Source organism: Enhydra lutris, unplaced genomic scaffold (genome assembly GCF_002288905.1).
Source record: "Enhydra lutris kenyoni isolate GAN:26980312 unplaced genomic scaffold, ASM228890v2 scaffoldscaffold29, whole genome shotgun sequence".
Classification (NCBI taxonomy): Eukaryota; Metazoa; Chordata; class Mammalia; order Carnivora; family Mustelidae; genus Enhydra; species Enhydra lutris.
Genome location: NW_019154113.1, coordinates 5,377,760 through 5,390,991, shown reverse-complemented (window position 1 = coordinate 5,390,991; position 13,232 = coordinate 5,377,760). Strand labels below are relative to the sequence as shown.

The window sequence follows — 13,232 nt, the reverse complement described above, 5'->3', positions numbered from 1 at the left end:
CCTCCCCTAGCCCCGCTGATGTCTGCTGATGACCGGACACATCAGGGTGATTCGAGGAGGCTTGTAAACGGCCACAGCCCCAGAGGATATGAAGAGGATGCACAGGCTCCTGAATGAACCCTTGGAGCCTCCGTCTTGTCCTCAGTGAAAGAGGCAAAGCAGTATTTTCCAGTGCCTTTGGGGCAGTGAGGAATCAGGTCTGCAGAACAGGGCAGGGCTCAATGCCTGGGAACCCCAAACGTTGATGTTCATGTCATCCCCACACATGGCCCGCCGACTCCAGGAGCTGAGAGGAACCAACTGGAGAGCTAGTCCCCACCACTGGCAGCATTCACTAGTTAGATGGCCCTAACACAGGCTCCGAGAAGAAGTACATTTTTACTAAGTTGAGTAATCCAAAGGATTCTGACACCCTTCTGTCCTTCTTATCTTGTTGCAGGAAAGTACAGATAACGTTCCTACTTTAGAGGGACATCTGGGGCTGGGTCAGGTGCCAGAATGGTGCTGGGAAGTCTCGGAAGCCAGGACCAGAAGCCAAGGGACTTGCTTGCTGCTGCTTTGATGGAAGAACCACGCCACTGACCGAGGAATGGGGCTTGCTCCTGGGATACTGAGATCAGGTCAAAGGCAATGTCTGCCATCCTCCAAGGCCTGGTGCCCCCCAAGGGGCAGAAATTCTTCTAGGTAGGCGAGGGCTGATGTACCAGCTGGAAAGGGTGACACTAGGCGATTGGGCTTCCAAAGCAAATGCTGGTGAGAAGGGGGTGGGCTCTTTGGGAATTTAGTAAAAAAGGCCACGGGTCTGCTGGAACTGCCAAGAGCAGCACAAGGCTACCTTAAAAGTGTGCATGAGCATCATTCTATCTACAGGGACAGCTGGGGCAACTGCAGAGAAGGGTGCCAGGCTGGACTGGGAGAGTAGCCATGCTGGGAGGGTCGCAAAGCCAGAGGGGCTGATAAGACCCATGTGGGTGTCACCCTAAGGGATGGTAAGGTCCTACCCTGGAAGCAGGAGCAGCAGTGGCCTCAAGAAGATGGGGCAGATGGCAGAAGTGAAAGCTGCAGAAGAGGGGACAGGGTTGCCTGGGACACAGTAGGGACCCCAGGAGGTTGCTGGCTGGTGAGCCCTGGTGTGGGCACTCAGGAACAAGAGCTCCTGGCCCCACTGCTGCCTCTCCCCAAGGCATGTGCGTGAGGATTAACTCGGTGTTTGCAAGAGGTTTTTTTTTTTTAAAAAAAAATATTTATTTATTTATTTATTTGACAGACAGAGATCACAAGTAGGCTGAGAGGCAGGCAGAGAAGAGAGGAAAGGAAGCAGGCTCCCTGCTGGGCAGAGAGACCGATGCAGGGCTGGATCCCAGGACCCTGGGATCATGACCTGAGCCAAAGGCAGAGGCTTTAACCCACTGAGCCACCCAGGTGCCCCTGCAAGTGGTTCTTATAGGATGGTGGTCTTCATTGTAAACTTGCCTACTATAGGTTTGTTTTATGTCTGTCTAATCAGACTTTGTTTTTTAAAAAAGATTTTATTTGAGAGAGAAAGAAAGAAGGAGCACCTGTGGGCACGAGAAGGGGGAGGGGGGAGGGAGAAGACGACTCCCCCCTGAGCAGGAAGCCTGATGTGGGACTCCATCCCAGGACCCTGGGATCATGACCTGAGTGGAAGGCAGACACTTAACTGATAGCTACCCAGGTGCCCCAGACTTTCAGTTTCTCAGGTAGGGACTATTTCAAAGAAAGACTTAGATCTTTCTGTATCTACAAAGGCAGAAACGTGGACCAAGATACAATTAAAAAAAAAAAAGTCAGTGATAAAAGTTTAAATGAAAGCATTTCATGAATAACTGTTTCAGCTAAAACAATTTAATTCTTAAGTTTGAAGCCAGAGAGAAAGAGAAAGAGAGAGAGAGATCATGTCTTGTATATTCTTGTCAATCTCAAACAGAACCTTCCAACACAGACTGAGGAGATAGTAACATAAGGAAGCCCAGGAGAAGGGTACCTGGGTAGGAGATCAGCCACCTCCAGTCTGAAATCCAACCCAAGATAGAAATACAGGAGGAAGGCTGAGCATCCCTTTTGTTCCCATAACAGCATAAAGAACACATAGGACTCAACCCACAAGTACTCAAGTACCAGGCAGATACTTGCGAGGACCAATGGAAAGGCCGGCTGTTAAGCTTAGGATACGGCAAGAGAGACTTCAATGCCTGAGAAGGGGTTCAACTGAACAATTCTTAGGGCCTGAAGTATGGTTCTGCTGAAGGCAGTGAAGACCAACCTGGAATGAAACCCCATCCTTTGACAGAAAGACATAGGCATTTGTGCCCGAAGTCAATAGAGTTGGCCAGAAGGAATTTGGGGTACACAGAACTTAGTGAAAACCAGTGTTCTTTTGTGGTTCCATTAGCTCTAGGGCTATTACTCTTTTTTCCCAGCTACGAAACCATCCCCAGAGCTATCAATAGCTGGGCAATGTGCCCATGCTATGTAGGCAAAGGCTGCTCTGGGGTGACTCTGGGGGACTTTTGTGATCCCAATTCCTCGTTTCCTTCCTACTGATCCCCTCTCCCCTGCCCCATCCACTTGGGGGCGGCTGCACTTTAGCCAACTAGGGTGGCATCATGTGGCCCACTGTGATTACTTCTATCGTTAGACTTCGGATATGAATGTAACAACCACAGCCTGGGAGAATGATGGTGGACCACGTAATCAGCACGATGATCCAAATCTCAGAACATAAATCATGAGTTATATTCTTTTTGTTTTACCCAGAAAACTGTGGGCGGGTTTATCCTCCACCACGCGAATCCTCCGGGCTCCCGCTGGAATGATGGTAGCTTCGATATAACCTGTGGTGGCAGATAACAGGAAGGTGAAGCATGCCTCCACCCCCCCATCAGAGGCACACTTAGAACCCCCCCCCCAAAATCCACCTAACCCTCCCCCTCCCCCCCATGATTTCAGAGCCTGCTGCTGGTCTGGCTCTAAAAAATCAAGTCAACTAACACGGAGCGTTCTTCTATGGCCAGAACCTCTGGGCTGCCCAAATTCCAGAAAGAACGATTTGTGTGTACGGAGAGTTGAACTGCGTCTCTCCTCACCCACCCCCATTCTTATGTTGAAGTCCTAATCCCCACTACCTCACCGTGTGACCTGATTTGGAAAATGGGTCTTTGCAGATGTGATTTCTTAAGATGAGATCCCGCTGGAATAGAATGGGCACTGCATCTTCTACAAAGGGGGAGTTCGGATGCAGGCAGGTACACAGAACTCCATGGAAGCAGGAAGCAGAGATTGGGATGATGCTTCTAGGGGGCGCCTGAGTGGTTTGTTGTTAAGCCTCTGCCTTCAGCTCAGGTCACAATCCCAGGGTCCTGGGATCAAGCCCGCATTGGGCTCCCTGCTCAAGATGCTTCTATAAGCAAAGCAACACCCAAGACACCCAGCAAGCCACCGGAGGCTGGGGGAGATGCATGAAGCAGATTCTTCCTTCCAGCATTCCAAAGGAAGCAACCCTGCCCACACCTTGATCTTGGCCTTGTAGCTCCCAGAGCCATGAGACAGCAACGGTCTGTTGTTCATGCCAGTCAGTTTGCAGTACTTGGGGACCGTGGTACTTAGTGACGGGGGCCCTAGCAGACTGAGACAGCCTGGAATCCTGCAGGAACAGCCCCTCCCTGGAGCACAGAGGCAGCCTGCCCTTGGCCACTCCATCTGCTGGAGGTTCCTTTGGGCTTTACTGTACTCTGAGCTGTCCCCCAATCCATGGAATGATAGCAGAAGCTAAGCTCCTTGCCCAGTGGCAACAACACTCCTTAACACACTGTTGGCCATTTCCTGCTTCCGCTGACCTCTGGGCATCTCTGCAACTCTCCCAGTGCAGTCTTTTGTCTGTCTCCTTGAGTATTTCCAACTATAACGGGAGGTCCTTGGAGGCCCGGGGGGCCTTCCTCTGCCCATCCTCTGACCCCATATGTGCCCAGACAGTGGGGGATAATGAAGATTCAAGGAGGGTAGGGCCGAGGCTGCCGGGCAGGAGCTCAGGCCCTGGCTGCTGCCTGGTTAACCGGGTCACTAATTGAGCCCAGCCCTATGGTGTGATTTTGAAACACAGGCTGATCATTTTGTTTTGATTTTCATTTGGGTTTTAGACAAGGATTATGTGTGTTTGCTTCAGCAATTTAGATGAGGGTCCCAAATTAGATTATGAAACCTTCCCCTGTGGTTCCTAAATGTGATCACCCGAATCAGCAGGGGAGCATTAAAAAGGAGAGATTTTAAGCCCAACTACGTAGAGATTATGGAAATACCTATTTTTGAGAGTTTGGTTTATTTCCTCATTTTCTCACAGTAAAACTAGCCTTATTTTTACTATAAAAATAGTTTATGATAATTCAAACCACAGAAGGGAAAAAAAAAAAAACCCAGAATGAACACATTGCACTATAGAAATTACCCCTTAAAAAAGTAATATTTTGGTGACTAGCCTTTTCGGCATCTAATAATGCATATAAAAATACATACATCATTTACATGAATAGGATATTGTATAGAGTTTTAAAAGATTGGGGACAACTTTATAAAATAGAGTTTTGCTAGGCAGTATGTGCCCAAGGTACAAAATTCAAGTTACAAAAGATTATAGTAAAAAGGATGTGCCTCTCATAAGATATACCCTATACTTAGGTACCTTTCTAACACTTTTATTATTTATAATAATGTGTTTATTTTGGCCAGGTTCCTATAAAGCTAATTGAAACATCTGCTCCTATGACGGTTTTGTTTCTTCCGTTCTAATCGTTACCGCTTTAATTTCTTCTCCTTCACCATTGTTGTGGGAACTTACAAAACCATGTTGTGTGCAACAAGCGACTGTGGCATCTTTGCCTTATTCATGATGTTCCCAAGAATGCCTCCAAAGTGTTCCCACTGAAAATGATGTCTGTTGTGTTAAGGTGACTGATATCAAACATCAGGTTAAGGAAGTTCCCTTTCAGCCTAGTTAAGAGCTTTTGTTATGAAGAGATATTGAAGCTTTTGTTATGAAGAGATATTGAAGCTTTGCTGAAATCATCACTTTTTTTTTTTTTCCCCAAACAATCTGAAGACCTCAGGGCATCTGAACTATAATCACACTGCTCATGGCTAACATGGCGGGTGGGTCAGTACCTTACTTTGTCTTTCCTTCACCAATAAATTTTAGCTGTTATTTCTTTTTTATTCTGATATTTTTCTGTTAACCTTTAATTGTATTTACATTGCTATTATATGGCTTGTCAGCTGGTAGGTGAAGTATTTTAATCCCTGAGTAAAAGATGAGGAAATCAGCATAATTACACTGTGCTTCACTTCCTTACATCTTTCAACTTTTATTATATGAATCCTACACTGTATCTATTTGTAACATTTATCTTTTGCTAAAATAATTAGTGCATTCGTTTTAGTCTCAGTCCTAAAACTTAATTTAGTGTTCATTGTGTGTCCTTCCGCTAGTTTCTTCAATGAATTCTTACTTGCCTCAAGTTTGTGCTCTTTGAGATGGGCTTTTGGGAATTACATTTTCTGAAATGCAATACAGTAAAAATTATCATTTGTTGTTCTTATACTCGAATGTCAGTTTGAGGGGTATAACATTCTTAGATCACACTTTCTTCCTCTAAGCCCACTATTATGAGTTGCTCCACTGAATGTCAGTGAGGAAAAGACTGAGGCCAATCCGATGTTTTTATTAAATTACCTAAAATCTAGACTGAATGCTTATAAGAGTCTTACTTTTAAAATCTGATAACTATTAGGCTAATCATAGTTTAGTAGAATTTTTTCCTGGGATATATTATTACCGTACTTAAGTATCTATTTTTCTGATTTGTTTGGTTTTCTTTTTTGGAGACACCAAATTATGCCTGATTTTCTGCCATGGTGTTCATTTGATCTCTTACCCTGTGGATTCTTTGTCCATTTCCATTTTGCTCCACTCATTTTTGTCAGTCTTGTCCTCCATGTTCCTTTTTGTATTCTCAGCAATGTTACTATCCTTTGTTTCCATGTGGACTTGGTTTCTGTGATGGATTCATGTTCATCCTTGACATCTTTCCATAGCTCTACCAAATCACATTTCATCTCCCTCTGTTGCTTCACTATATCTTCACTGAGTTCTTTTATCTTAGTTATGAGTTCTTGTTTTATTGAGGCTATTGTTTAACCAGTTTTTGGAATTTACGGCAGTAACATTTGGTCATGATTTTCACCTTCTCCCTGGCAACGTTTTGCTGGTGTTTGTTCTTTTTATCTCTTTCCTAGTGCAGTGATGGATCCTGTTCTGATTTTCTTTCCAAATTACTAATTTTTAGTGATACAAATTCTAATTGTACCAGTTGCTTGTAGTAGGTTTGAACAATAAGGAAGAACAGGAGAGTGTCATCGGCTAGCATGACTTTTAATTGTTAGGACACAGGCTTATGTGTATCAGTGAATTTATTTTTATTTTTGTAAAACTTTATGTATTTTAAATTATACAAATATACATGTATGTTTTCTCCTAAGAATTTTATAATATAGGTAAATTTCAAGTCCTCTTAATCCCACTCCACTCTCTGTGAAAACTGTCACTATTGGTCTGGTGTATATTCATTCATATATTTTATTTATATACACATATCCATGAAAACTAAGAATATTTATATTTGTCCATGTTTTACATATGCATTAGGAGAAACATTATATTTAGTCTTAGTGTACTATATTATACTTTTTGTAACATAACATATCTTGGGAGATCTATCCATGTGAGTGTGTGTAGGTCTATTTAATTTTTCATTTGAATTGTAGCTTACATAATTATTCATTAGCTGAGGTACACTTAAGTTGTTTCAAATCTTTTACTGTTAGAAACAATGCTATCTTATGTATGAATATGCACACAAAACTAACAAAATAGTAGCAACCTAACACAGCAACATATAAAAAGGATTATATACCATGATCAAATAAGATTTATCCCAGGAATTCAAGTTTAGTTTGACACGTAAAAACAAATCAATCTAATCTATATAAAAAAAACAAAAACCCCAAAATCATTTTAATAGGTTCAGGGAGAGTATTTGACAAAATTTTACACCCTTTCATGATAAAAATACTTAACAAAGAATACAAGGGAACTTCCTCCACCTGATAAACAGCACTTACAAAAAACCCACAGCTAACATCAGACTTAATGGTGAAATACTTTAATGCTTTCCCCCTAAAATCAGGAAGAAGACACGGATGTCCACTCTTGGTACTTCTATTTAGCACTGCACTGGAAGTCCTTTCCACATTGACCAGACAAGAGAGATTTTTAAATGGATCCAAATTAGAAAGGAAAAGTAAAAACCTCTCTATTTGCAGATGTCAAGATCTTACATATAGAAAAATGCTAAGGAATATACTAAAATAGGTTGAGCAAGGTTGTAAGATATGAGGCCTGAGCCATTAGAGTTGAACAGTTCAAAATGAAATTAAGACAATAATTTAAACGAAATAGCATCAAAGAATGGCAAAGAATACTTAGGGATAACCTTCACAAAAGATGTGCAAGATTTCTACACCAAAAACTATAAAATGGTACTGAAAGATATTAAAGAAGAGCTAAATAAATGGAAAGACACTCTATGTTCATTGATTACAAGATTTAATGTTAAAGCAGGAATAGTTTAGAAACTGATTTACATATTCAACATGGTCTATATAAAAATTTCAGCTTTTTGTTTTTTGATCCTGAAATTCATATGGAAATGCAAGGGACCCAGAACAGACAAAATAATATTTAAAAGGAATAAAACTGGAGAACTGACACTCATTTTAAAGTTTTCTAGCCAGATATAATAATGAGGACAATGTGGCACTGGCATGAAGACACATTTTTAAAAAAAGATTTTATTTATGTATTTATTTGAGAGAAAGAGAGAAGAAGCAGAAGGAGAGGGACAAGCAGACTCCGTGCTAAGTGTGGAGCCTGATGCAAGACTCTACCTCATGACCCTGAGATCATGACCTAAGCTGAAATCAAGAGTTGGATGCTCAACCAACTGAGCCACTCACCAACCCCAAGAGAGACATATTTATTAATGGAATATAATTGAGAATCTATAAATAAATCCTTTATTGACTTTTTAAAAGCAAAGGTGCTAAGAATATTAAGTGGAGAAACAATGGTCTTTTCAACGGTGTTGGGATAATTCGATATCCACGTACAAAGAAATAAAGGTGGACTCCTATCTGAAGCCATACAAAAACTTATCCTAAGATGGATCATAGGCCTAAATCTAAGCTATAACTATGAAACTCTTGAAGAATACATAGGAGTAAGATTTTTGTGACTTTGGATTAAGCAATGATTTCTTAGATATGACAGCAAAAGTACAAGCAACAAAAGGGAAAAAAAGTAGACTATATCAAAATGTAAAACTTTGTGCCTCCAAGGACACCACCAAGAAGGTGAAAAGCAAACTCAGACACTGGGAGAAAATATTTGCAAACCATTCTGATAAAGAAACTAAGATATATAAAGAAACCTAATAATTCAATAATAAAGTGACAAATAATCCAATATAAAAATAGGCAAAGGATTTTAATAGACGTTTTTCCAAAGAAGATATATAAAGGGCCAGCAGGCACATGGCAAGATGCTCAAAATCATTAGTCATTAGGGAAATGCAAATCAAAACCACCAGCAGATACGACTTTATACCCACTAGGATGTTGATAACCAAAACAATAGACAAGAAGTCCTACAGAGAATGTGGAGCAAATGGAACTCTCATTCATTATGATCAGGAATGTAATATGGTACAGGTACTTTAGAGAAGAGTTTGGCAGTTCCCCACAAAATTAAGCAGAATGACTGTATGACTGACCAATTCCATTGCTAGGTACATAGCCAAGAATGGAAAGACATGTCCATGCAAAAACTTACATACAAATGTTCACATTAGCCTTATTCATAATAGCTAAAAAAAGAAAAAAAAGGAGGGGGAAACAACTCAAATACCCATCAACTGATGAATGTATTTTTTAAAATGTGGTGTAACCACACAATGGAATATTATTCAGCAATAAAAAGAATGAAGCGACTGATACATGCCACAATAGGGAGGAAGCCTGAAAATATTATGCTAAGTTAAGAAGCCAGTCACAAAGGACCACATTATTGCATGTGCAATTTATATGAAATGTTCAGAACAGAGAGAAAGACCTACAGAATGGTTGCTGAGGGTCGGGTAGGAAGAGGATGGGGAATAACTGCTAATGAGTGTGGGATTTCTTCTTAGGATGATAGCGGTGATGGTTGCATAACTATGTACACATACTAAATGCCCACTGAACTGCACATTTTAAAGGGCTGAATTTTACGGTATGTGGATTTTATTTCAATGAAGATGCTTTAAAAAAAAAAAAGAAGGATATGATACCTGCAATGAATAGCTTTGCACATCTCTCATTGTGCATATATACTATGTTCTACCTGATCAACTGTGAGAATTGCTGGGTCAAATACGCATGAGCTAAAATGTTACATGGATAGCTCAACTGCCCTCCATAATAGTTTGACTAGTATACAAGTCAATCAACACTATATGAGGTTGTCTGTTCATTCATAAACTTCTAAATACTTGAAATTGCTGATCTTAGCATTCGCTAATCCAGTAGATGAAAAAAATAGAGATTTAATTTGCATTTCTCTCACAATCAGTTTGGTTTGGCCTCTTATTGCACATTGACTGACCATTTGCAGTTCCTTTTAAGTTAACTGCCTTGCGGAGAAGCACTGCCCATTTTTCTACTTGCTTTTTATTTATCAGCAGGAATTTTAAAAGGATATCTTAGTATGTATTAACATATATTTAATATGTTTTAAACTCAAACTCTCTACTTACTAGACTTAACACAAACATTTTTTTCTGTCTCTTATTTTTGGTGCCCTTTATCATATGTTTTTAATTTGAAAGTCATACTTCTGAGATCTTTTTGTTTTCTGATGGTTTCTTCTCATTCTGTACTAGTTTTATGGATACCATTGCATCTCAAATCTTTTTATGGATAGCTGGTAGAGATTCTGCAACTTTTATTACTTGAGTGATCTTGTTTTTCCCGTGGGTCATCTTTTCAGGTATCCTTGGTCTCTCCCATTTGTGTTGCAGACTCTTTCAGGAAGGAAGCCACAGATGGGCTGTCTCTGTCAACCTGGGTGGGGTTTGCTGACCATCAGGACTGGCTTTCAGCTGGGGGGGGCAGGGAGCCGTTGTTAGGTGCTTGACAACCAAAATAGTGAAATGTTTGCTCCATGTGCCATGATGTGCTGCTGGCCACCAACTATCTCTCGGTCTCTCTCCAGAAGTGATAAGGATGCAGTTCCCTGCTCTCTTAAACTGTGTGACCACGTGACCTACTCTGATCCTTAAAATAAGTGTGAAAGTGATGTGTACATAGGAGCTTTAACAGCATCAGGACCTGATTTGCTGTGTTCCTTTTTTTCTGCCAAGGTAATATGGCAGCATCTGAACAATAAAATCTGTCAGCCCAGGTCCATGAGTGGCTCAAACATATAGACCCTCTTACCCCCCCACACTGGATATGCAACATGGGCAAGAAATAAACTTTTGTGTTAAGCCACTGAGATTTGGGGGGGGTTATTGTGTCATTTGTTGCAGCAAATTCAAGTCTATTTATTCAGAATCATGTACATATGAGATGTCCTTGTTCCCATTAAACCTCTTAATAAGTTCCTTTTCTTTCCTTTTTTTTTTTTAAGTAGGTTCCCTGCCCAGTGTGGAGCCCAGTGTGGGGATCGACCTCACAACTGAAGATCTGAGCCAAGATCAAGAGTCAGACACTCAACGTACTGAGCCACCCAGGCACCCCTTAATAAGTTCCTTTTCATTCATTTTAAGGTGAGCGTTGGAAGAGAGGAAGCACTTGTTCAAGCTGCCATCTTAGAAAGTTCAGCAGCGTCTGTCAGTCTTGACAGCAAATGCCTGGGCATTGTTATAGATCCAGCTCCGGAAGTTTTACAGATTCCTGTTCTACTTGATGCTTAGGGAGACTCAGATGTAAACACAGTTCGGTCTGAGGGCTGAAGACAGTTGTCTCACTTCGTATGCCCTGATCCTGATTCCCAGGCAGGATGATTTTAACCAGCTGGGGTGTGGTCCTCCAGTGTGATTCCTTCCAGACACTTCCCAATGCCATGGGGAATGGCAACACTGGCTCAACTCAACAGGCCTGCCAGTGGTCCCGGCACTACTCTGTCCTCACAGAGGGAGGCAAGAAGTTCTGATTAAAAACAGTTTCTGCTCTCACAAATGTTTTTCTACTTAAAACATCTGGCCACTAAACACCAAGCAAAACAAACAGAACAGAACAAAATAACAACAACAGAATACATCTTTTAGGATTATAGCAATGGACTTTGAACCACAAATTTCTCTTAGAGAAGTTCATTCCTTCTGGGGGAGTTTGAAGAATTACTGGATCCTCAGCATACAAGACAGTGAAGTGCCAAAAATGAGACAAAATTATTCAGGTTCAACGTGATGGAAACCTTTTTGGGGAGGAGTCTCCATTTCAACCACAAAACGGACCTGGGAACAGGATCTGCTTAGGGAGCTGAAATGTTTCCAGAAAAAAAGCTGCTGTTATGGGGAATCTTCCTATTTTGTGACTAGTAAGCCTTAATGTCAGCATTACCAGGCTGCTAAAATTGGGGGTAATGGATGCATCCACCAAGATCCAGAGTCGCTCATTTTCCACATTCCACAGCAAGGTAGGCCATTTGCAACCAATGCATAGGCACCACACCTATGTTTAAACTTAATGTTGGCACAAGTAGTAACTCTGAAAAGGTACCTGTCTTTTCTCCTCTTTCAACTACGCTGGGGGCAGAGCAGATGAGTAATAAAAAGCTCGGGGCAGACATAAAATCACGTGAGGCTCATCCTCAGGTGACCACCGAATAATAGGGCAGGGGAGTCACTGCCATGAGTGGGTTCTGGTAACCTCTCTAAGATTTGCAGAGAACTAATGAAAGAAAAATCCTGAAAGAAAAGGCAGGTGTTCAGTCCACAAACCAAGGAAATCACCTCTACTTCACTGTCCTTTTTCCCCCTCTTTGGACCCACAGCTCAAAGCCCATGCTGAGGCTGGTATAGAGAGTGGCCAGCAACGGCAGGAGGCCCATCACCAAGTCCCAAAGCATCTGGTCATCCCTCATACCAGATGGCCCCTCAGGCGGATGCCAGATACCACATGTTGACTGGGCATGGAAAATAATGAAAGAGGGGATGGACACTAAGAATTTACAAGATAAAGTCACAATTTAGGTAGGGCAGGCAAGACTTTATCTTCGGAATAATTTTCCATTCTAGTCTCTGCCATCAAGCAGGAGCCATCCAGTTAAAGGGACATGATTTGGTTTCATGAAGAAGCCATAGTTAACATTCAATGCCTTTGCCATCCTTTTAGGAAAACATACCGTTTTTGCTGTCAGGACAAGTAGTCAGAAAGAACGTCCATGCGATGTTAACTTGAAACCTATCTCAAATCTTCTGAATAGTTACTATCACCAGGCTATGAACACATTCCCCTACAAAATACTTTTTGTCTGAATACCCCAAGTGGACCTGCTTTTAGATGATGTGGTCACACTTTGCCCTTGTGTTTCTAGGAAGAAAACCATTGTGCTAGTAAGGTACTGTGATAGAATGCAGGTGAAACTCTGGCTGTGTAGCCTGGGACCCTTTCATAATGTTGTACTGAACATGTAAACAAAACAAAACAAAACAAAAAAAGCCCAAAAAGTGTTTTTTGTTTGTTTTTTGGGGGGGTAATTTGTCTTATAAAATGCTTGGAGAGGTTTTTGTATAAGTTTATAGTCCCCTGACCTTTTTTTTTTTTTTTTAACAGAAAGTTGTTTATGAGTATAAACATACTACTATGTTTATGTCTACCCCCAGGGATTGTTCTGGGTCTCACTGGAAAGACCTCATTGTTTGGGAAGCCTGTGGGGCCAGACTCACACCCTTGTTCAGTTCCCAGAATGTGAGATCGGTGTAGGTGGGCCCGTGACCTTATCTCTACTATGAAGACCAGGAGGATGTGATCCCCTGCCCTTTGGGAAGTCCAAGTCTGTGATATGGACCCTTCTCTATGGAAGATCGGACAATCTGCGGCAAATTCTCCAGCAAGTCATA

General features: G+C 41.5%; 1 protein-coding gene across 1 annotated transcript in view; it reads right to left on the bottom strand.

Annotated features, from left to right (window-relative positions):
• LOC111152666 (ADAM metallopeptidase with thrombospondin type 1 motif 17) overlaps nucleotides 1-13,232 on the bottom strand; it is a 323,596-nt gene that overhangs the window by 77,011 nt on the left and 233,353 nt on the right. Inside the window, exon 17 of the mRNA XM_022511219.1 lies at nucleotides 2,775-2,855. Coding sequence (XP_022366927.1) covers nucleotides 2,775-2,855 — 81 coding nt within the window. The remainder of the gene's footprint in view (nucleotides 1-2,774; nucleotides 2,856-13,232) is intronic.